At 40.7% G+C, this 25,743-nt stretch overlaps 1 protein-coding gene across 1 annotated transcript in view; it reads right to left on the reverse strand.

The window, feature by feature from the left end:
• Positions 1-693: 693 nt before the first annotated feature.
• ubr1 (ubiquitin protein ligase E3 component n-recognin 1) overlaps positions 694-25,743 on the reverse strand; it is a 212,293-nt gene continuing 187,243 nt past the window's right edge. Inside the window, exons 40-47 of the mRNA XM_080202946.1 lie at positions 19,534-19,621; positions 15,769-15,902; positions 13,265-13,373; positions 10,631-10,687; positions 9,033-9,110; positions 7,883-8,053; positions 6,530-6,631; positions 694-2,206 (exon numbers count right to left, since the gene is read on the reverse strand). Coding sequence (XP_080059072.1) covers positions 2,065-2,206; positions 6,530-6,631; positions 7,883-8,053; positions 9,033-9,110; positions 10,631-10,687; positions 13,265-13,373; positions 15,769-15,902; positions 19,534-19,621 — 881 coding nt within the window. The 3' untranslated portion in view covers positions 694-2,064. The remainder of the gene's footprint in view (positions 2,207-6,529; positions 6,632-7,882; positions 8,054-9,032; positions 9,111-10,630; positions 10,688-13,264; positions 13,374-15,768; positions 15,903-19,533; positions 19,622-25,743) is intronic.

Here is a 25,743-nt window from a genome sequence, read left to right on the forward strand (position 1 = left end):
CCTGTATCTGCATGAGTTTGCTCCCACAGGCCAAAGTTAGGTTGGCTATGCTAAATTGCCCCTTAGTGTCAGAGAGATTAGCAGGGTAAATACCTGGGGTTCCAGAGATAGGGCCTTGGTGGGACTATTGTTGGTGCAGACTCAATGGGCCAATTGGCCTCTTTCTGCACTGTAGGGATTTTATGATTTTATCTACTGCTGTTCCTTTATCTACTGTACTTAGCTACAACTTCAAAAAAGTCTAATAAATTTGTCAAATGCGATTTCCCTTTTGTAAAACTATGCTGACTTCATCTCATCAGACTATGATTTTCTAAGCAATTATTAATAGTAATTAGATTCCAGTATTTTCATGACAATTGGTGTTTGGCTAACTGTCCTGTAGTTCCCAGTTTTTTCTCTCCCTCCAGTCTTGAACAGCGACATTATACTTGTTAATTTCCAACTGCTGGAACTGTTCAAGGATCTCGGAAATTCCAGAAAATCACAGTCAGTGCATCCGCTATCGCTGCAGCTACCTCTTTTAGGATGTAGGACATCGGATCCTGAGATTTACCGGCTTTTAATCCCTTAAAATCTTAAGTGCAACAGAGAAACCTAACTCAGAACAGCATTAGTGGTGGTGAACTGTCAGCAACTCAATGATGCAATTTAAAACCAAACACATACACAAAAAACGCAGACGTAGAGCTATTATCTAGTAATGTTATTTAATATATAGTCCCACTCCCTAAAAAAAAGGGAACACACACAGCATTTGGTATATTATTAATCTGTAATTAGCTTTATAAAATATCTGTTGAAACTTGGTAGAACTATTGCCAGAAGTGATATCACACAGCCTGCTCAAAACAGAGATGGAATAGTTGCAGAATCAGTTGACTAAACCTCTTGAAATATGATGCAGTGGCTAAGTGTTCCCCTTGATCCAACAGCATTGTCTTCACCATGCTAAAGGGCATCACAATCAAATGCAAGTCACATTACAGCATTATATAAAACAGAGCAGGCTTGTCCAACATACTACAATTTCTGTTGTAACTGGTTACCAAATAGATTGTTACACTGTGATCCTTTTGGTAAATGGGCAGAATTTTTAATGCTTGCCAAATAATATGTGCATCTTCTCTTGGAAGGCTGTGGTATTTTGCTGCATTTTAACAGTGGAAAACAAGCTCCATCATCAAGCTTCATCAATCCCCCAATTGTTCCATTATTGTCAGCAATAATTTTGAAGCTGACGTGACTGAAACAAGGTCGCACTAATAGAACTTGCATATTGTTCTGCAGAAAGACATTGAGAGGGGAAAATAATTTCTTCTGCATTATAAAACAAAATTTAATTTGCAGAAAGAATTTTAACAAAACCAAATGTTGTAAGAAATGCAGAGCACTACTGACTCCTGACTAATATTAATTGAATTGACCAAAGTGGTACAACTGAGACAGAATTTTGTAAAAATACAAATGTGAAACTGAATTACTTGCGTGATCAAAAACGTGTTTACCGAGGTACCAGATACATCCTGAAAACAGTTATGTATTGTAATTTCTTTTACTCTTATTAAATTTAAACAAGATGGTGCATTATATAGAGAAAGATACTGATCATAAGCTACTTTGAAAACTGTTTTTTCCTGTTTCTCACTACTTCAAAATGTTCTTCACACTGACACAGCCATGACAGTTAAATATCATTGGTTCCTTTCCTAGTAGTGGATTAAGCAAGGCAGAAAATGGCCTCAACAAGGAGGAGGGGTTGGAATACATCCATAAGTTAATATTTTCAAATTTCCAATTTCCTTCAACTTTCCCTGCCAGGTCCCTAAGACCACAGTAAGCTGGTAGATTTTTTCCCATCAATTAGGGAATACAAAAAGTCAGAAACCACAACTGATGTTGGCTTTCCTGTGGTCACGATCTGGGTGCGCTGTATCTAGGATATAGACACAGCAGATAAATAGCAGTTCATATCAGCTTGATCACATCAGAGACTAGTCATTGACATTTTTCTAACAGCAAGTTACACTGGTGTTGCTGCTCGCAAGCGTGGTGGGTGAGGTCTCAGAACAGCTGCCACTCAAAGGCAAAGACGATTTGACTTGCATCCTGGTTTCTTGTTATCTCCTCTAGAATACGATGCTGCTGCCACAGTTGCTCAAGTTTCTTGTATCGCTCGGTGCACAGATGCAATGGGTTACCTCTCCTTTAAGAAAAAATATGGAAAATTAAAAATGTAAGGCTTCAGCTTTGCAAGGTGTTCAATTTTCGTTTACTGTATTTGATGTAATCAGCATTTTTGTGACAGCTGATGAAGTAGGAAAAGGGTTAATGGGATTTTGTATCCAGAATGTGTCACAAACATAACCCTTCATCATGACTGATCTTCCCAAGCTTATACTGCTCCTGGCAGTAATATAAATTATTTGTTCATGTATTACATGCTTTAACTCTCATTTTAATGAAGACAGATAGTTTAATGTGGCTGTTATTTTGTAGACTTTGTAAATCTTACCTATTTGTGTTAGTTGGACATCGTTACACAGAGGGTAGTTTATGATACCGGCTTTTGACAGCTGCTGATGGCAGATCGCGATACTGTCTTTTAACAGGAAGAGTCCTGCTGGGACAGCTGCAGTCGCACAAGTAACTTCAAAGACAGGGATGCCGGTACTGCTGCAGAAGGGGTCTGAACTGTTACTGGATTAAGCCTGTGTCCTGACTGCAGGACTGTGATTCCTGATTAACTTGGGGCTGCATCACGACCCAGGAAGGAAGACCCAAAGGTCTGGCCAGAATTGGAACTTTGAATCGTGATTACTGCTAGAGTTCATAGTGTATAAACGCCCACTTGTCTTTGTGTTCTATGAGAAGGCTGGTAGTCTGGGCTGAAACCAGTTTCTCCCAAAGCTTTGCAATAAAAACCTCTGTATTTTGACTCACTAACAGTTTTCAAGGTATTATTTTACCTACAACAGTTGATAAAGATAGCTCAAGTGAAATCAAAGTGCCTGGGAGAGACTCAACAATAGTGATAGTAGAGACAGAAAAAAAAAGTACAAACAATGAGCGTTTAGCAATCCAATACGTTTATATGGTAAATCAATGCAAAAAATAATCATCTCTTCTTCCTCTTCCTACTCCCTCACCCTAATTGCATTAGGCGTTGGTCATTTTGAATGGAATTCTCAATGTTTTTCCTAGTATTTATAGAAGTGCGCTTAGTACATTATATTTAATCTGCCAGAGTACTTTGTAGAAATTTTGAGCATCATAGGAATCTCATTTTCTTTTGGTTGACTTTTTAGTAATTTAATTCAATGAATTGTCTCATAATGTTAATTACTGGCTTTTTGTTGGAGCTATTCACCACTTTCCTGCTCTTTCCTTTTGAAGCTATTAAATCTGCTTCTACCATACTTTCACACAGCACATTCCAGATCACAACTGCCGACTGACTGTCATGCCCATTCCTTTGCTGATTTTGCAATTGATGGGAATGTTATTAAGGGATAACCTCACTACGTAGCCAATTATATTCTGTCCAATTTTCCTCTGCAATATTTTCTTATTCTCACTGTCCTGACTGCCTGTTTCTGGCACACTGATTGAGGAGTCCTCCCTAATGGATTTAGCATTTTATATTCATGCCCATCACAGGCTTTCAGTTTATCAAATGCTCCTCTTCATTTGTGGTTTAGATTTAGGGGACAGGTGGAGCTGATTTTCACATACCAATGGTAAGTTTTGTAGTACATTGAAGTTTCCATTCTGCTTTTCACCACTAGAAGTCTGCTTTCCTGGTGTGGTTTTAAATTAATTGTTTTCCTCAGCCTATTGTTAGTCTTGAGTGTAACATTAGGTTGAATTCGAATCTTTATGACAAGATTTTATCTCACAAGCTAATTATATGTTGTCAGAAATCAACGCATGATGTACAAACCCAGAGATGTAGGCCACAATTCTCCTATCCTGCTACACTAATTTTTCAGTGCAGCAGTCCAGGAGAATCTCGTGGCCAGTGACGTGAGCATGCGTTCCTGACACGATAGCATCTCTCAGTACTGGATTTCCAGTGGCATCAGATCCATGCCGGAAATTGGCCGGATAAGTATTTTCAATGTAATTTGAACGTGATTAGCAGGCTCAGGACTAAGCGTCGAATTTGCACGAAAATTGGAGTCATTCAAGCTACTTTTTTTCAGTGGAAGTTCAGACAAGAATCTCCCACACTGTATGCACTGCAGAGACCACCAGTGTGAAAAAATTCAGGGGGCAGGGCCTATTCCTGCTGGAGAGGCTGAAGTCAGCACACGGAGTGGGGCCACTGCACATGCGCCAATCTGTCTGAGGCCAGAACTGTCCATTCACCTGATGAAGGGGCAAGCCCCGAAAGCTTGCGAGTTTACTATCAAATAAATCGGGTGGACTTAAACCTGGTGTTGTCAGACTTCTTACTGTGCATGTGCCAATCTGACAGTGCTGAGTATTTGAGATGACCATTGCCTATCTAAGGTTTGCATTTGAAGGCGGAGGTGAGAGATTAGGAGATGTAAAAAAGATGAACAGTGAAGGATATGGATTGGCACATTGGTGTGAATAAGGTTAGAGAAGTGAGAAAGCTGCGATTGGAGAGATCTGTCAGTGCAAGTGAGGATTTGAATTACCATGAACGGACAACATTTAATCACTCCAAACATTAGATGATCACTCTGAAAAACAAAGGCAAAAACACCTCAAACAACAACTGAGGCTTGCCTTTCCAAGTAGGGTGTTCTTCCTTTTTCTCAACCAATAGTACTGTTGAACTACGGATAATCTTCTCAAGTGCCAAGATTAATGAATCTCAAATTCCTGTTTTCCCTCGATATTCAGAATGGATGAAACCCACTTGATGGGAAGCTCCAGGACTCAAGTCTATAAATGCAGTCCCATTGTTTATGCTGGCTACATTGGCACTAATGCAATTTGCTTGTAAAAGCACTGGACAGGTTGCTGCTACTGAACAAAGCACCATATCAAGTTATTATTGAATAAACTAAGCAAGACTGGTTACAGTGTAACAAGCTGAGAATATTCTGCCCAGAGCTGTAAATCCCCAAATCTGCCACAATTTTGTCAGCACTTGTCATCACTCAGAGGAATAGTGAATCAGCACTATCACTACGAATCAGGTAGTCACGTGTTCCAAGGTTGACAAGCCCAGTGCATGCCCATACTTTCAGCTGCATGGACCCTAAACTCTGGAATACACCTCCATACCTCTCTGCCTCACTTTCCTTCTTAAGACACACTCTAAAACCTACCTCTTTGACAAGCTGTTGCATTAGCTGACCGAATATCTCCTTATGTAGTTCAGCATCACATTTTGTTTTACAGTGCTCCTGCAAAGCACCTTGGGACATTTTATTACACTAAAAGGTACAGTATTGTGGGGAGCCGGTGATGCAGTGGCATTGTCACTAGACTAGTTACCCAGAGACGCAGGGCAAGATTTGGGGACCTGGATTTGTATTCCATCACAGCATATGGTGAAATATGAATTCAATAAAAATCTGGAATCAATTGTTGTAAAACCATCTGATTCACTTCAGGGAAAGAAATCTGCCATCCTTACCTGGTCTGGCCTACATGTGACACATCCACAGCAATGTGGTTGACTCTCAGATGTCCTCTGGAGAGCAATTATTGATGGGCAATAAATTTTGGCTCACTAACGATGTCCACATCCCGTAAATGAATGAAAAAATGTTTATTTATAGTAAAGGAATACTGGAGATGCTGTTTTTTTTGGATGAGATTTTAAAACATAGGTCCCATCTGTTCGCAAGTGGATGCTCTATTTTGAAGCGAGAGTTCTCTCCCCATGCCTTGGCCAATATTTAAGTATGTAAAGTTTATTTATTAGACACAAGTAAGGCTTACATTAACACTGCAATGAAGTTACTGTGAAATTCCCCGAGTTGCCATACTACGGCACTCAATCAGGTAAATGCACCTAACTAGCATGTCTTCCAGACTGTAGGAGGAAACTGGAGCACCCGGAGAAAATTCACACAGACACAGGGACAATGTGCAAACTCCATACAAACAGTGACCTAAGCCAGGAATCGAACCCGGGTCCCTGGTGCTGTGAGGCAGCAGTGCCATTGTGCCGTCCACATTTATCCTACAACTAACACCCAAAAACCACGTCATTTGGTTGCTATCATTTTACTATTTGTAGAGATTGTTGCCATTTTTTCTACATTATTGGTGACCACCCTTCAATAATAGTTCATCAGCTGTAAAGCACTGTGTAACATCCTGAACTCATGACAGGCACTAGATGAACACAATTTTTTTTTCATTTCACAGGATCCACATAGCCTTAGTCAAACACACAATGAAATGCTATTCATGATTGCTAGAAAAGATATTACATAGATATACAACATATATTGTTGGGCCGAAGGGCCTGTTTCCTGTGCTGGGTTGTTCTTTGTTCTACATTCAACATATAGGAATAAATTCTCTTGGAATAATTTACTTAAGCATCTGGTCTGTCTCCCCATAATCATCCAGATATGGAGCGGGTATGAAACATCCTCTATTTTTCTCCGCCAGCAGCAGCACCTGACACTCCCGTATCCTAGTGAGAAAAAAAGAAACAGTCAAACAAATAGCTATATTATATACTTTCCTTTTCTTGCCAACTTTATCAAAGTGTCCTTGCTGGGGTAGAGTTACTACAGGTTCTGATCAATCAATGGTAACTCATTCTACCATGTATGGGCCTAAGCAGCAATCTTGGACAGGCTATTCCAGTCATGGAGTGTATCAATTTAGGCCTCAAGTGACAGCACAAACATAGGTCAATGGATTCCAGGAACAAGATAACTTTTCACCAACTTAGGGTGAATAAAGGTTGAAACGTTCCTACTCCAGCTGAGATTTTTCTAAAGTCGGTGTCACTGGCAAGGCCAGCATTTATTGCCATCTCCAAATGCCCTTGACTGGAATGGCAGAAATCATTGCAGAGAGCAGTTAAGCATTAGGCACAACGCTACAGGTCTGAAATCACATACAGGCCAGACGAGGAAAGGACAGGTTTCCTTCCCTAAAAGATATTAGTGAACCAAATGGGTAAGACAATCAATGACGGTTTCACGGTCACCATTACGGAGACTGGTTTTCAATTTCAGACTTATTAACTGAATTTAAATTCTATCTGCTGCCATGCAGGGATTATGAACCCATTTCCCTCGGGAATTAGCCTGGGTCTCTGGATTATAGTCCAGTGACACTGCCGCTATGTCACTGTCTCTCCCTATTTAGTTAGCAACGTACAGATCTTGCAGCTTTTCTGGTCTGCCTGACTCAGTATTCATCATTTCATCCAGAAGGAACGATGAGCTGACATTTTAAGAAGTGCTCCAATATGCTCTCACTGCAACAGTCTTAGTACCTTACAATCCCTTGACGAATTTACTGATTGCAGTTCTGTAACACATTAGGTTGATTCTATTGACAGATACGTGGAAAATATTCAGTGTTTTAATTGGGTAAATAAGGACAAGCTGTTTCCAGTGGCAGGATGGTCAGCAACTAGAGGTCACAGAATTAAAGATTTGCAGAAGAACCAGTGGGGAAATTAAGTGATTTTTTTTTCAGTTTTAATCTGGAATGCACTGCCTCAAAGGTTGATGGAATCAGACTCAATGAATTATAAAAGGCAATTGGGTATACTGTTGATCAAGGGAAAGAGGGGCTAACTGGATAGCTCATGCAAGCTGTCTGCAAAGGCACAGTGGGCTGAATGGTATCCTTTTGTGCAGTATGATTCTACGATACTTCTATGTTGTCAAAATAAGTTAATTATTCGATGTGCATGGTGAGATACCTGAGAAACATCCCCAATCCAGACCCACAGTTTATAGCATGAGCTGCACAAGCTCCAAACTCTTCTCCATTTACTTCTTCCCGGCAGCATTGACTTTGCGAACACAGCATGGCTCCACAGAACATGCAGAGGGCTAAATTCTTAGTCTCATCATCAGAAGATCTAGAGCACCTATTAGAGAAGTTACAGAAATTTATTCAAAGTTCTGGCACTGTGAACGTCACACACACAATCCTCACCCCTGATATTTCCACAGGAGATAGGAGGGTCACTAACCAGAGGGCAGTAAAGAATTGAAGTTGAGGACACTTGAACACAAAGGAAGTATTTTGCACAGTGTGTGATTGTGATCTGAAATGCATTGCTTGGGAGGGTGATGGAAGCACATTCAATAGCAACTGCCAAACACAATTGGGTAAATAACTGAAGAGGAAAATATGCAGAGCTATGTGGGAAGGAAAAGGGAGCGTAATAATTGATGGATGCTCTTTCAAAGAGTCAGTACAAAGTGTGACAGATTTTTTTGTGCTAAATAGTATTTTTTTGTGATTACTTGGGATCGAAACAATTACCTCATCACTTGACAACCCAGCAATGACAAGTATCAATGTCTAATTATTGTTCATGAACCTGATGCCCAATTTACACTGCAATTTTCTGCATTAATGGTTACAGAATGGCCTTGTTAGTCTCTTTGCAATTCTGGCCACAGACATTGCCTGTTGTTGGGGCAAAGTGCATGCATGCCAGTGACATGGAAACGAGAACTAAACTTGCCCACATCAGAACGGAATCAGTGTGTACCTGCATGATCTGTGGCCATTACCAGCACAGTCCTAGCCCTTGGATTAGGAAACAACGCTGTTTTGTGATATAGTGTAGTCTGCAACCAGAGCCACTGACACCTGCTGTTCATATTACAGCACAGACTCTGGAGGAAGAGCTGTAACCTAGATGTGAATGAAAGCAATCAATACCAATTAACAGTTACTGTATGCCAGCTCAGAGAGTTGGCTACGTAACTTCAATGTCAATTTTTAAAGCACAGTCTCAGGATGTGGGATTTTCTATATCATTTGCAATCCAGAGCTATCAAAAAACAGCATACAAAATAATAAAATTGAGAGGAGATGTTGATGAATGGACTCACTTGTACTGACAACCCTGATTCAGTATACAACTGTAGTCTTCTGGAAGTTTCGTTAATTGATTTCTTTCCCTTGGATACCTTTTAAGAAAGAACTTACTGTCAAACAGCATCACCATTTACTGGAAGGGTATCAACTTAAACATGCATAACACAGCCTAACTCAGAATCCTTATACTGCTGCCATCATTCATCCTTCAGAGAGAAGGGAAGACACCAAACAAGGCCACTCTTAACTTTCTCACTGGCCCCTGTAAATTACACAATGTTGATGGATGCAGATGAGGCACCACAGTCCCACAAGTGCATCAAATACCAAATAATTTAAGCAGAAGCTTAATTCACATGGCCCACACTGTGAGCTCCTTGGTCTCCATTCAACATTTCCATCCTAAAATGATTTAAGAAAAAATATATTGAATCTGATATTATTCAGTATTGCTGAACAGAGATTGGTTCTCTGTACCCACAGGAATATGAGAATTGAACATTTTATATGTGCTCAAATGACAAGCAAATCATAATGTGAAGTTAGCTCTTAACAATAAACATGCATACCTGTATTACATATGCATAAAAATATTTAACTACAGTTCATATCTGTTATTTGTATTCATACATATAATTGCTCTGTACAATTCCCTTTCACTCTTACCCTAACTTAGCCAGCAGTGGTTTCCCCTTGCTTGAGTGAAGCACAAAGCTTCAGAATACGTAGCTGCTACTGTATCTACACAAAAAGTCCCAAGAGGAACAAACTGCTTGTCTCAAAGCCAACAGGCTTTTCCTCATTTATTTACCAACTTATAAAAGTCTAACCTTTTATTCTTACCATTTTGCACAAATGTGAAACAAAACTGGGTGAAGAGTATATGAGGTGCACTCTCCCATTGATATTTCCTGCTCAACTTCAAAATTCTAAACCTTTTGTTCCAATCTCTCCATGGCCTTGCCTCTATCTACCCCTGTAACCTCCTCGAGCTGTATGACTCTGAGATCTTTACTCTTCCCCTATTATGGCTAATTCTCATCTCTATTTCACCACTGGCTGCCTTGCCTTCAGCTGCCTACATACCAAATTCTAGAATTCTCTGCCTAAATTATTTTGCTTCTTTTTTTCCTTTCAGTCACTCCTCTTTGAGCAAGGCTCTGGTGATATATTCTAGCATCCCTTAATGTGGCTTGGTGCTAACTTCTGTCAGATAATGTTCCTGTGACACTCTAGGAATGTTTTACTATGTCAACAGTGCTGTTTAAAAGCAAGTTGTTGTTTCTGTATGTCAGCTTGCGGAGTTGGCCAGTAACTTCAATATCAATTTTTAAAATTGTCTCAGGATGTGGGATTCTGATCTAATTGAATTTATTTGTTCAGAATGAATAAGGATTTAAAATATGCTGAACAGAAATGTACAGCAGGTTTTTATGTGTCAGCCTTTGTCAGTGCTACGCACTTGCAGCATTTTCTAATCTTGTTTAAGATAATGACTCTAATTCAGTAATCAGCCAATAAAAATAAAAGATCGAGAGAGAGAGACACAGAGATATGAATGTGGTCAGATCAGAGGGGAAACACAAAGAACTCAGATACAAGTTTCACTAACCGGACTGTCGTTCGCTCTCCCTTGAGGAAGCTTTGCACTGCACAATCAGAACACCACCTGCAATAAAACAGACCACTTTTAATCATGCCTTTAGGCAGGCAGTTTTCAGATTGAAAATCTTTGACAAATGCAAACTGATGGCAAAACTGTTTAGTGATAAAGCTGTAACACATGCTGGGAGGCACATGTAATCAATGAAATGAGAAGCATTGGGTGCTTGAAACAAATGGATCAAATAATATTAACTCTAAATATCAGGAAGTCTTCTTGCACTAACTATAAGACCACAATATTTTGGTTTATTCACAGTATTAATACATAGGATCATACTAAATCTACCGTGTAGTAATCATTTCATAGAATTTTGAAAAAAAGAGTCTGGTGTACAGGGACAAGAATTTCAATAACTTGCAATTCCACCTTCCAAAAGAATTACAGGTCATAATAAAGGTTCAATTATTAAATTCCAGGATCCATCCGTGTTGACAGTTACAACTGGCTCTGCCTCTTCTGCTCCATATAACTACCCTAAGCTCATTCCAAACTGTCACTCTAACTACACCCCAATTCCCTCTTCAAACTCATCTTTTACATGAGGGTGCAAGAAGTTGAACTTAATTGCTCCTCACCAAGGTCCAGGGCATTCAATAATCCTTGTTGGCTCCATCAGTTATTTTCACACTTGTTTGTTCTTTTCTTCCCCATCAACATGAATTGGACTGGCATGAATGGAACTACACAACACCATTTGCTAGGATAACAGGCTTCTTGCTGCCATGTTACTGAGCTCCCAATCTTGACAATGCTACTATAGGGTGGTAAATGGAAACCAAGACACTTTCCAGGACACCATAGTGCCAATTTGGAGCAGTATCAGCAGATAATTGCCCACTCAACTGCAAAGCGGTATATCATGGGCTGTGGTGGTTGTTGCGGGAGGGCGGAGAGAGAAACAGGGATCATGGACAAACTGACTGAAGGATTAAAAGTTGAAGAAGAATCATAGAATCCCAACAGCACAGAAGGAGGCCTTTTGGCCATCAAGTCTGCACTGACTCTCCAACAGAGCATCTTACTCAGCTCATCCCAGGCCCTAACCCTGTAACCGCACACACCTATCCCATTAATCCCCCTAATCCACACAACTATAGACTTTGGGAGCCCCTGGAATAAACCCACGCAGACGCGAGGAGAATGTGCAAGCTCCACACAGAGTCACCCAAGACTGGAATCAAACCAGGGTGCCGAGTGCCATGAGGCAATGCCCTTAGTCCTTATGAAGCTGGAAGATCAGGTTTACTTTTACAAAGAACAATACAGAACACGAACAGGCCCCTTGGCCCTCCAAGCCTGCACCGATCATGTATTCCTAACTAGGCCATTCCTTTGTATCCATCTATTCCCAAGCTGTGCATGTGGCTATCTAGATGAGTCTTAAATGATCCTGGCATGTCTGTCTCAACCACCTTGCATGATAATGCATTCCGGGCCCCCACCACCCTCTGTATAAAGTACCTCCCCCACATATCCATATTGAACCCTATCCCCCTTATCTTGAACTTGTGACTCCTTGTTTGTCATTTCTGACCTAGGAAAAAGCTTCCAACTGTTCACCCTATTTATGCCCCTCATAATTTTATAAACTTCTATTAGGTCACCCCTCAACCTCCAGGGAGAACAACCCTAGTTTACTCAATCTCACTTCATAGCTATTACCCTCCAGACAGGCGACATCCTGGTAAACCTTTTCTGTACTCTCTCCAAAGCCTCCACATCCTTCTGGTAGTGTGGCGACCAGAGCTGGAAGCAGTATTCCAAGTATGGCGTAACCAATGTTCTATATAACTGCAACATCATATGCCAACTCTTGTACTCTGTGCCATCCAATTAAGGCAACCATGCCATATGCCTTCTTCACCACCTTTTCCACCTGTGTTGCCATCTTTAAGGATCTGTGGACTTGCACACCCAGATCTCTGTGTGTCTATACTCCTGGTGGTTCAGCCATTTATTGGAGAGCTCCTCCCACCCCCGCATTAGACCTACCAAAATGTATCACTTTGCATTTATCTCGAATAAATTCCATCTGCTATTTCTCCATCCAATTTTCCAGCCTATCTATAACCTGCTGTATTCTCTGACGATGTTCATCATCATACACAACTCCAGCAATCTTTGTGTCATCCGCAAACTTAGTAATCAGACCAGCTACATCTTCTTCCAAATCATTTATATACATCACAAACTGCAGAGGACCCAGTACAGAGCCCTGCGGAACACTACTGGTCACAGACCTCCAATCAGAAAAAGACTCTCCGCTGTTACCCTCTGTCTTCTATGGCCAAGTCAGTTCTGAATCCATCTAGCTAGTTCACCCGAACTAGATGGATTCCGTTAGATGGATTACAAAAGCAACAAAAATTTTATTTTCAACAGCTCTTGTTTCAATTTGTCAACTAGTTTATTCTGAGAGATGGCCAGATAACTGCTCCAGCCTTTAATATTCTTGTGTAATCTTTCCACTGAAAGTTGACTGGGGGAAGAAAACTTTGATTTAAATTGTATCTATTCATCCTCTCTTTGGATTATTTTTTAATGTCCTAAAATTACTTAGACTGCAGAAACATTACTTACCTTTGCAGTAAAGGGGAGATTATATCCTTGTATTCCTGGAATAGCTTGAAAAGGTTGGTCGGCAATGCCAGGTAATAACATAAGGCTTCAAACTGTCCTTCTGAGGAATCTAGGAACAACAGGAAGATTCTAAATGAACCCAGTACTTCAAAAAAGCAATGTTTTGTTTAGGAGTTACTGGATGAAGCTGGCTGGAATTTTTAAACGGTTTTATTTAATAAATATATGGCATAACATTGTAAAAACAAACCTCAAACTACTTTTATGTTAACACCATGTTAATTCTAATTCCAGGCAATTAGGCTGCTAAATATAGTTCCCTTATCCAAGTAGCAGATTTAAAAGTCCAATCATGGGATAATAGAAACAGATTTTAACAACATGAATGCCAGGAACTGATTTGCTGAACCTGGTATCCTTGAATCTAAAATGAAGCGATGTTAATATAGAAAGTAATTAAAATAATGCATATATTTTACAGCAATGTATCCCTAAGAATTATAATGACAAATTGGCCAACACCATTCATGTTCTTTGCAAATACCACAATCACAGTCATAAACTTTCATGATGGTGAAATTAATTATTCTGATTATTCAACATCCTCAGCATCATAATTACAATGATACTTACTGTTGCTGCACACTCTCTACTCTCCAAGCACCTGTCCTTTTTGACTGCTTATTAGTGGCTGCTCATTCAGGCACTAAGTTGCTGTTCTCTGCAACTTCATGTGTAGTTTGCTCCACATGCCAACATAATAATCTTTCCCTTTAATCAAGCTTTTAGCCTCATCCTAACTTGCTACTTTTGATCTACAAATTCTAACCCTGAAAACTGTCAATCTGAAACATTCTTAATCCCATAAATTTTCGCTAATCACTTAATTCCCGTTTCTTCAAGAACCACGTATGTGGTCTTTGCATCAATCACCAACTCCACAGCTTCAACTCAGTGAAACAGCATCTCCTGCTTCTTAGTCCAAATCTCTTGCATTAATTTTCAATGTTCACTTGGCTCAAACTCTATCTCTTCTGTTCTATCACTTCATCTTCATCCTTTTAAACAGACCTTTTTTCCTCTGGTGCGTAGGAGGCTGAGGGGTGATCTTATAGAGGTTTATAAAATAATGAGGAGCACAAATCATCTAGATACTCAACATCTTTTTCCAGATATAGGGGAGTCTAAAACTAGAGGGCATAGGTTTAAGGCAAGGGGGAAGAGATACAAAAGGGTCCAGAGGAGCAATTTCTTCACACAGCAGATGGAGAGTGTCTGGAACAAGCTGCCAGAGGTAGTAGCAGAGGTGGATACAATTTTGTCTTTTAAAAAGCATTTAGATAGTTACATGGGTAAGATGTGTATAGAAGGATATGGGCCAAAAGCTTAGCTTAGGGGTTTAAAAAAAGGGTGGCATACACAAATTGGGCCAAAGGGCCTGTTTCCGTGCTGTAAACCTCGACGACTTCTATAACATCTATCACACTGGTGCCCCCAGATTATTAAGCCTTTATTTAAACCCTTTGCAAGGTTTTAGAATTTCCATTGCTGCTTTTAATGTTGTGAATCTGAACCCCTAAATACCTTCCCCCAAATATGTTTACCACCCTCAAAGAAATCTACCATCTCATTTACTAACACAGGCAAAAATATGGCAAACATTCTATGTCACCAATTTATCAACATCCCCTTGCAGCTTCCTCTGGCCCTCTTTTATTTATTCTGTCTCCTATTCTCAGTATCCTATTGTTTAGTCTTCTTTCATGTAAAGAGCCACGCATTATATTTTTGCATAAGCAGCACTACAGCAATACAAGTAATACAGAAATACAAGTTCCTACTTCTTTTCTTACAATTCAGATGCAGAAAATAGATATAGAGACATGAGCTCAAATTTATAATTCCACTTTGAGATGCAACTAAAACTCAAAAGGTACTTAATTAGGAATCTCCTGAAATCTAATAATCAGAACAATAAAATGCTGGAGTGTACATAGGTCAATCAATATTGAAAAGATGACCAGATATTTATGGAGGGATGCACCTGAAGATTAAGCATCACCTCCTGAATGTTGACTATTTATGGTCCAACTCCACCTCTATTAATTCCAGCCTCTTGTATAACCTTGGTTTTCTTTGCTCCACCTTTGGCTGGTGTATCCTCAGCTGCCAAGTCTCTTAAATTCTGGAATTTTTCCCTAAATCTCTCTGTCTCTCTATTGCCCTTTAAGACACATCTTAAAATGTACCTCATGGCCATACTTTTGGTCACTTGTCCTAATATCTCATTATGGGGCTCAATGTCAAATTTTGTTAGATAATGTTCCTGTGAAGTAAGATACTTTACTATGTTAAAGGTGCTATAATAATTTAAGTTATTGTTTTCTGCTCTGATTTCAAATTCCCAGCTTTCCTGGTTTTGCTTTGCTATCTCAGAAACAAAGCCCAACATTTCACCCACCAAAAGCCATAAGCCAGACCTATAATTGCTCCTCTTCATTTACCTTTCGAGAGCTCCTCAGGTGGTGGCACTCCCAGCAAGTAGTTGAAGAACAAGGCAGAACAGCGAAGGAACGGAGTGATGCCACACTTCACACAATTCCACAGGTACCAGCCATGGGGCTTGCATTCTAAAGATCTGTTAACAGTTGCAACTCATTTCAACAATGCATTTGACTGGAGAAAACAAAGCCCTTGCTTTACAGAACTAAGTCACACCATAAATTGCAATTAAGAATGAAAAAAATTACAGTAACTCAAAGCAGGACAAATAATTTCTGGAAAACAAACACTACAACTGGCATCTCCTAAATAAAATTGACACAAAAGAAAACTTTTTTTTTAAATCACAAATATATTTGAAATTTGACAGTGCAATTGTGACAACACGATTGAAATTCCACAGGAGTTACGTAGCAATGTGGGCAGATCGCGAGACTTAAGGAAAGTCTTTTGAATAGCCATGAACTTTAGATTAAGTGCACAGAAAACTTGCATTTGCACATACCTTTGATTGAAGTAAAAAGGTGAGGAGGAAGAACTATGCAACAGCAAAATAATGTTAGCACGCAACCATCTTCCACCTGATTGTGTAAAGACGTTTCTGCTACAATATGTGTAGGTCTAAACTCCAGAAAGATGAGGAGTCTCTAGCCCTCTGTCAATATGGAAAATCATGTGGTATAAAGCTAAGGTGTTTGCTCAAAATTTTCTAACTATCCACATTGGGAAATACCTAACATCCATTCAGTATTTCAGCTGATGCAGTGATGAAAATTGGAAGCGATATGTGTGACAATATGATGAGTGAAACAAGAAGACCGGGAACTGGATATGCGACAATGTGATGGAAGGGACAGATTGGGAGCAAGAATGTGGCTAACAACAGAATGGAATAAAGTGATGGAAACATATGGCACAAGAGGCAATTTAGTCTGTCCATTAGTGTTGGCTCTTCAATAGCTTCCAACTAATTAAATTTCCCATATCCTCAGGTGTTACCCTGATTGCAGATTACTCTGCAATCTGTTGTCACACACTTCAAAAAAAATCTCTTGACCCTACTATCATTGCAAACTATGGTCCAATCTACAACCTCCCTTTCTTCTCCGAAGTCCTTAAACGTAGTGTCGCTTCCCAAATTGTGCCCATCTTTCCTGGAACTCCATGTTTAAATCCCTCCACTCAGGTTTCTGCCCCGCCACAGTACCAAAATGGTCATCAAAGTCACAATGAATCCGATGTGACTCTGACAAATGCAAGCTTTCTTGAACTGTCTGTAGCTTTTGACCATGCAGACACAGGGAAAACTCCGCACAGACAGTGATCCAAGCGGGGAATCAAACCCAGGTCCCTGGTGCTGTGAGGCAGCAACGCTAATCACAATGCCACTGTGCCACCCCGTTTATAGAAAGGATAATATTAAACTTGAGAGTGCAGAAAAGATTTGCTAGAATGCTGTTGGGGCTTGATGGTTTGAGTTACAAGGAGAGACTGGGTCTTTTTTTCCCTAGAGTGTAGGAGGCTTAGAAGTGATCTTGTAGAGGCCTATAAAATAATGAGCCTCAAAATAAGGGGGGGGACAGTTTAGATCAGAGTTGAGGAGGAACTTCTTCACTCAAAGGGTGGTGAGTTTCTGGAATTCTCTGCCCATTGAAGTGGTGGAGACTACCTCACTGAATATATTTAAGTCACGGGTAGATAGGTTTCTGATAGACAAGGGAATTAAGGGATATGGGGAGAAAGCGGGAAAGTGGAACTGATCCACTTCAGATCAGCCATGATCTTGTTGAATGGCAGGGCAGGCTCGAAGAGCTAGATGGCCTACTCCTGCTCCTCTTTCTTATGTTCTTATAGATCAGCTAGATTGTCAACATCTTTTTCCAAAGGTAGGGGAGTCTAAAACCAGAGGGCATAGGTTTAAGGCAAGAGGGGAAAGATACAAAAGGGTCCAGAGGGACAATTTTTTCATGCAGAGGGTGGTGAGTGTTTGGAACAAGCTGCCAGTAGTAGTAGTACAGGCAGTACAATTTTGTCTTTTAAAAAGCATTTAGACAGTTACATGGGCGAGATGAATATAGAGGGATGTGGGCCAAATGGGACGAGCTTAGTGATTAAAAAAAAAGAGCAGCATGGACAAGTTAGGCCGAAGGACCTGTTTCCATGCTGTAATCCTCTATGGCTGTATATGGTTGGCAAAACCATCCTCCTCCAATGCCTCTCCAATTTCACCCAGCTGGATGGGACTACTATTATCCGATTCCATTCTTATCCATCTGATCATAACTAGAGATTTATTTGCAGCAGATTCTCTTCCTGCTTGTTTACTGTTACTTCTATTATCCCCCCAAAGGATCCATCCTTGCCTGTACTCTATATCATTCCATTTCTTAACTGTGTGCTAACCCTAGATGGCATCATCGGAAGGCACAGTGTTAGTTTTCACATGTACACTGACAGCATCCAGCTCTACCTCACCGTTACCTCTCTCAACTCCTCCACTATTACTAAACTATCAGATTATTTATCCAACATCCAGTACTGGATAAGCAGAAATTTCTTCCAACTTAATATTGGGAAGACTTGGAAGCATTGCTTTCAGTCCGAACTCCAAACTGTTCCCTACATAACGATTCCACCCCTCTTCTTGGCAAAGGTCCATTCACAACCTTAATGTCATATTTGATCCAATGATGAGCTCCTGACCTTATATGTGTGCTATCACTAAGACCACATATTTCCATCTCTGTAATATTGCTTGACTTTACCTGTCTCAGCTCATAGCCTCATTCATGGCTTTGCTACTTCCAGAAGCATCTATTCCAATGCACTCCTGGCTGATTTTCCAGGTTTTAGCCTCTTTAAGAATATTGAAAACTCTGCTGCCCGTGTCTTTACTCATAACAATCCCATTCTCCTGTGCTTGCTGGCCTACACTAGCTCTTAGCCAGGAAACATTCTGATTTTAAAATTCTCACATTTGTTTTCAAATTCCTTCATGGTCTCATCTCTACCTCTGAATTTTCCACCAGCTCCAAAATCCTCATTGATGCCTGTGTTCATGTTGATGATGTCTGTTCATCCCCAACTTTAATTGCTCCACCATTGGTGGTTGTAATTTCAGTTGTCTAGGCTCCCTACATCTCATGATCTCACTTTCCTTCTTTAAGACACCTGCTTCTTTGATCAGTTTTTGGTCATCAGACTATATGTGGCTTGATTCATTAAGTTGCTTTTATCCCTTTAAAAAACATTTAAATATATTTATCCACTTATTTTTAAAAATGATCATAGCATCATGGATTCCTTTTGGTAATAGACAATCTTCGTGGAACATGAAGAAAGCCAATGGTTTGACCAAGGTTGGGAATTAGATGAGTGAGAAGCATCCTATAGAATCCAAAGAATCCCTGCATTGTAGAAGGAGGCCATTTGGTCTATGAAGTCTGCACCAACTCTCCAAAAGATCATCTTATGCAGGCCCACCCCCATATCTAATCCCACTTAGCATGGCTAATTGACCTAACCTACACATCTTTGCACTACACACTTTATCGCGTTCCACATTTACTGGGGCAAAACAAAGTATACCGACATAATCACAATTTCACTGATCCTATATATGATGATTTCATCTCCTAGAACAGTGCAGTGGAGGACACACAAGCAGTGATGAGGATTTAGAAACTAGGTGAGATGCTAAATAACGCCCAACAGGAACTAGAAAATCACACTATTTCAAGCATCTTAATCTCCTTCCTGTTGTATACCTGCTTGTGTATTCTCGAAGAGTTTCGTATAGCTCTGTTGCTGATTGGGTCTCCTCACTTTCCACTCCATCCTGCTCCATAGGACAATCTGTTCAGGAATAATGCAGTTTACATTAAACAATGGATATAGATAAGTTAGGAGAGTGGGCCAAAATGTGGCAAGTGGAGTTTAACGTGGGTAAGTGCGACGTCATGCATTTTGGTTGGACAAATGGGAAAGCAACTCATTATCTAACTGGGGAGAGACTTCGGGGTGCGCCGGTGCAGAACGATTTGCATTAGTCTCCTTCATGAGTCACAGAAAATTAGCACGCAGGTACAGCAGATAATAAAGAAAGTGAATGGAATATAGCTAAAGGAATATCTAAAGGTAAGGACTTTTTGTTGCAAAGCACTAGTGAGGCTGCACCTGGAGTATTGTGCACAGTTTTGCTCTCCTTATTTGAGGAAAGATATAGAGGCATCAGAGACAGTTCAGAGGAGGTTCACTAGATTGATTCCAGAGACGAGGGGTTTGTTGTATGAAGAGAGATTGAACAGTTTAGGCCTATACGCTCTGGAATTTAGAAGAATGGGGGAGATCAAATTGAGGATTACAAGATGATAAAAGGTAAAGATGAAGTAGATGTAGAGCAGATGCTTCCTCTTGTGGGGCATTCTATGATGAAAGCTCATAGTCTTAGGATAAGGGGTAGCAAATTTACAATAGAGTTGAGGAGAAACTACTTCTCCCAAAGGGTTGTGAATCTGTGGAATTCACTCCCCCAAAGTGTGGTGGATGCTGCAACAATGAGTAAATTTGAGGAGGAATTAGACAGATTTTTAATTGGTAATGGGTTGAAGGGTTATGGAGAAAAGGCAGAAAAATGGGGATGAGGAGCATATCGACCATGATCAAATGGCAGAGCAGACTCAATGGGCCAAATGGCCCAATTCTGCTCCTATATCTTATGAACTTATAATGACAGCTTGAATTATAACTTCTCATGCATTATTAGGTAACGTGTCTTTCTTTTAGTTCAAAAAGGAAACCGAATAAAATATACCAGAAGAGCATGCTTATGTACAAGTTCATGCTGCAGACACATTCTGTGGTGTCTAAAGGTCAAGGCCAAAATATAGTACACACAACATTTGTATGACTGGTTCAGTTCAGTTTCTAGTCAAGAGTAATGCACCAAGATAATGGTGGAGGTTCAGCAATAGTGGTGTCAATGTGGGGGATAAAGTCTTTCTTGTTGGAGATAGTTATTGCCTGGCACTTGCAAACATTAGTTGCCACTTATCAGCCCAAGTCTGAATATTGTCTAGGTCTTGCTGCATATTGGCATGGACAGTTACTGTATCTGAACAGTTGTGAATGGTACTGAACAACCCACTTCTAACTTTATGAAGAAAGGACTACCATGATGAAAAAGCTGAAGATGGACCCCGAGGAACTCCTGCAACAATGTTCTGGGACTGATGCCACACTTGGTCAAATGCAGTCACTCTCACCTCACCTCTAGAGTTCAGCTCTTTTGTCCATGGTTGGAGTAAAGAGTCAGGAGCTCAGTGATCTGAGCAGAACCCAAACTGAGCATCAGTGAGCAGGTTATTGAGGTTAAGTGTCACTTGATAGTATTATGGATAACACTTTCCATCTGATGATCGAGAGCAGACTCTTGGGGTAGTAATTGGTCAGATTATGTTTGTGCTTTTTGTGAACACGACATACCTCTCAGAATCACAGAATGGTTACAGCACAGAGGAAGGCCATCTGGCCTGTCTTTGCTGGCTGTCAGCAATTCACCAAGTGCTATTCCCCAGCCTTTTCCCTGTAACTTTATACTTCTTCCTTTTCAGAAATTTTATTCCCCCTTAAATGTCTTGATTGAACCTGTCTCCACCACAATTTCAAGACAATGCATTCTATTTCCTAACCACTTGGTGTGTGAAAAGCTTTTCCTCATCTCGTCATTGCTGGCATGCTCGCACAGTGGTTAGCACTGTTGCCTGACAGCGCCAGCGACCCAAGTTTAATTTCGACCTTGGTGGATGATGCCTGTGGGGAGTTTGCACATTCGCTCATTGTCTGCATGGGTTTCCTCCAGTTGCTCCAATTTTCTCCCACAGTCCAAAAATGTGCAGGTTAGGGGGATTTTTAAAAAAATTCACTCTCGGGACATGGGTACAGCTGGCTGACCAGTATTTATTGCCCATCCCTCGATACCCTTGAGAAGATGGTGATGAGCTGCCTCCTTGAATTGCTGTCATGCTAAATTGCATTTAATATCCCAAGATGTATAGGCTGGGGGATTAATGGGGTAGATGCGTAGGGTTATGAGAGAGGGCCTAGGTTGGATCCTCTATTAGAGTCGGTACATACTTGATGGGCTAAACGGTCTCCTTCTGCATTGTAGGAATTCTATTCTTTTGCCAAATACCTTAAATCTGTGCCCTCTAATTCTCAAACCTGCTGACCAATGGGACATTTATCCCTATTTACTCTGTCCAGACCTCTCATGATTTTGAACACCTCTTAAATTTCACCCCTCAACCTCCTCTTCTCGAAGGAAAACAGTCCCAACTTCTCCAATCCATCTATGCAACTGAAGCTTCACATCTCAGGAACCATTCTTGTTAATCTTTTCTGCATTCTTCCAAATGTCCCCAAAAGCTTCCTAAACTGTTGCACCCAGAACTGGATGCAATGCTCCATATGGACTGACCTAGTGTTTTATACAAACAACTTCCTTGCTTTTGTAAACTATGCTCTATTAACAAAGTCTAAGACGCTGTATGCTTTATTAACTGCTCTCTCAACTTGTCCTGGCACCTTCACTGATTTACATGCACACCCAGATCCCTTTGCTCCTGCACTCAATTAGAATTGTATCCTTTATTTTGTATTATCTATCTAATTTTTTCTACAAGAAGGAATCATTTCATAATACTCCACACTGAATTTCACTTGTCATTTGTCTATGCACTCCACCATGTCCTTTTGACGTTCCACACCATTTCCTTCAGGTTCGCAATACATTCAAGTTTTGTAGCGTCCACAAATTTTGAAATTGTGCCCTGTACATTAAGGTCTAGGTCATTTGCATAGATGAGAAACAGCAGGGGCCTTGACACCATCGCTGGAGAATTCCAATACAAACCTTCCTCCCTGTCCGAAAAACATCCATTAATCATTTCTCTGTTTCCTTTCACTCAGCCAATTTAATATCCAATTTGTTATATCCCATTTATTCACTGAACTGTAACACTGCTCACACCAGTGTATTCACTATGGGCCAAACGGCATTCTTCTGCACTGTAATGACTCCATGAAGTCTGTTGTGTGGCACTTGTGCAACATCAATTGCCTTTTGGAGTCCATGTATACCATATCAACAGCATTGCTCTCATCAATCCTGCCTGTTACTTAATAAAAAAACATAAGCTAGTTAGTTAAACAAATTTTGCCCTTAACAAATCTATGCTGGCTCTTTTTAATTAACCAGCATTTGCCCAATTTTGTACCAAATTATTGTTTCGTGAAGCTTCTCACTATCAAACTTAAACTGACTGTCTGGTAGTTACTGGGTTTATCTTTATGCTCTTGTTTTGAGCAAGAATGTACATTTGCCATTCTCCAGTCCTCTGGCACTACCCTCCTGTCTAAATTAGAATGAAAAATTATGTCCAATTCCTCCACCATTTCCATTTTTCTCAGTATCCTTAGATGCATCTCATTGGTCCACGTGGTGCATTTCACCTGGTCCTGGTGTTTCATCAACTTTAAGTACCGGCAGCCTAATGCCTTCTGCTCATCAAGTTTGAAGTATCTGAACTACCTCCCCTTTCACCATGACCTATGTAGCAGCATCTTCCTTGGTAAAGACAGGTGCAAGGTATTAATTTATAATTCACCATAACTGAGCTCAAAATCAGTCCTTAATCAGTCCCACTCCTCCTTTTACCACTTTTTTAGTATTTGTACGCCCATAAGAATTATGGATTCCCTTTTAAGTTAGTTGTCAGTCTCTTTTCATATTCTCTTATTTGTTTTTCAATTCCCTTCTGTAACTTCTACATTCAGCCTGGCTCTCAGTTGTATTATCAATCTGACATCTGTCATAAGTACACTTCTTTCTGCCTCATCTTAGTTACTATCTCTTTTGTTACCCACGGAGTTTTAGATTTTTTGTCCTAAATTTCTCCTTCATGGGAATATACCTTGACTATTCTGATACTCTAATGGTAGACTATTGTTCAGCCACAGAATTGCCTGCCAGCCTTTGATTATAATCTAGCTGGGTCAAATCCACAGAATAGGTATATAAGATACTGAAGGGAATAGATAGAGTTAATAGTGAGAGACTGCTCCCTAGACTGGGCACAAACACGAGAGGTCATGATTTAAGGGTGAGGGGGGAGAGGTATAATTTGGAAGTGAGAGGAAGGTTCTTTACGCAGAGAGTTGTGGGGGTGTGGAACGCGCTGAGTAGGGTGGTGGAGGCAGGAACGTTGGACTCGTTTAAGGTTCAGTTAGATAGACGCATGAGTGAAACGAGGATGGAGGGTTATGGTAGGGGCTATTAAATAAGGTTAGAACCTCGGGAGACACCGGAAAAGCAGGCTTGTAAGATTAACGTTTTTGTCTTTTTATTCCGCAGGTGGAGGTCCACCTCGTGTCAAACGAGGGGCATGCACACGGTGGGTCGTGCGTGGGCTGCTCTTGGAAGTTCCGGGAGTGGCCGAGTACTTCGTGTCGGTGTGTATGCTTGATCCTGGACCGGTAGACGGCCACCGCAACAGCTCGGTGACTAGCACTGCTAGCTGTGCAGATACATGGATTTGGGCCTGTGTCTGTGGGAGTTTGCGCATTCTCCCTGTGGTTGCGTGGGTTTCCTCTGGGCGCTCCGGTTTCCTCCCACACCCCAAAGATGTGCTCTTAGGCTGATTGGTTTTACCAAATTGACACTATTTTCCCCTGAATCTGGCTAAGTTAGGGGTTCCATTCGTAGACATGCAGGGTAGAATAGGTGTAGGGTGATGCGGCGGCACGGGCTCGTTGGGCCAAAGGGCCTGTTTCCCGTGCTGGGTTGTTCTTTGTTCTAGAACCATAGAAAAGTACAGCACAGAATGAGATAATTTAGCCCACCTTGCTCATGCCGCCTGACGACACCTGTGTGCTCTTTCTAATGCCACCTTCCTGCACCCGGCCCATACAGAACTTAAGGCGCAGATCCAGGTACTTCTAAAAGAGTTCAGGGTCTCTGCCTTCACCAGCAACTTGGGTAGCAAATTCCAGACACCAACCCTGCATAAAAAAAGTTCTTCCTCATATCCCCTCTATACCTACTACCATTTATCTTCAATCTATGTTCCCTGGTTCGAGCATTCTCCACCAAGGGAAATAATTTTATTCTGTCCACTCTCTCTCTCTCTTCCCCTTACAATTCTGTGCACTTTTATCAAGTCAGCCTTCTTTGTTCCAAGGAAAATAACTCCAGCCCATCCAATCTCTCTTCAAAGCTACACTTCTCTGGCCCTGGCAACATTTCTACAAACCTCCTCTGCACTCTCTCCATAGCAATTACGTCCTTCCTGTAATATGGTGACCAGAACTGCACACAATACACCAGTATTTCATATAATTCCAACATTATATCCTTACTTTTATATTCTTTCCCTCTACCAATGAAGAACAGCATCGCATATGCCTTCTTTACAACCACGTCTACTTGAACTGCTCCTCTAGGGGCCTGAGTACTTGTATGCCAAGATCCCTCTCTTCATCTATTCTTCTTGGTATATTCCCACTTATAATTTATTCCCTATAATTGTTTGACCTCCTTAAGTGCATAATTTCATACTTCGCTTGTTAAAATCCATCTGCCACTTTACCTCTCAATCCACCAACTCATTGATATCGTTTTGTAGATTATAGCTATCCTCCAGACTATCCACTAATCGGTCAATCTTTATTTCATCTGAAATTTCCCAACTGGCCTACAGACCAAATCTTACAATGTAATTACATCTTTACTGCTACTTAGCTCCAGTAAAATAGATTCTGCCCTTGAAACCCCGGGACATCCTCTGTCTCCAGCACTGCAACCAATATTTCCATCTCTCCTCCTTTCCTATCTCTTCAGAACACCCTGAATCCAAGAATATTTAATATCCAGTCCTGCCTGAGCAATTATCCACACTGTTGGGTAGATAACAGTGTTG

Source organism: Carcharhinus amblyrhynchos, chromosome 14, assembly GCF_965287045.1.
Source record: "Carcharhinus amblyrhynchos chromosome 14, sCarAmb.v2.hapA, whole genome shotgun sequence".
NCBI classification, from domain to species: Eukaryota; Metazoa; Chordata; class Chondrichthyes; order Carcharhiniformes; family Carcharhinidae; genus Carcharhinus; species Carcharhinus amblyrhynchos.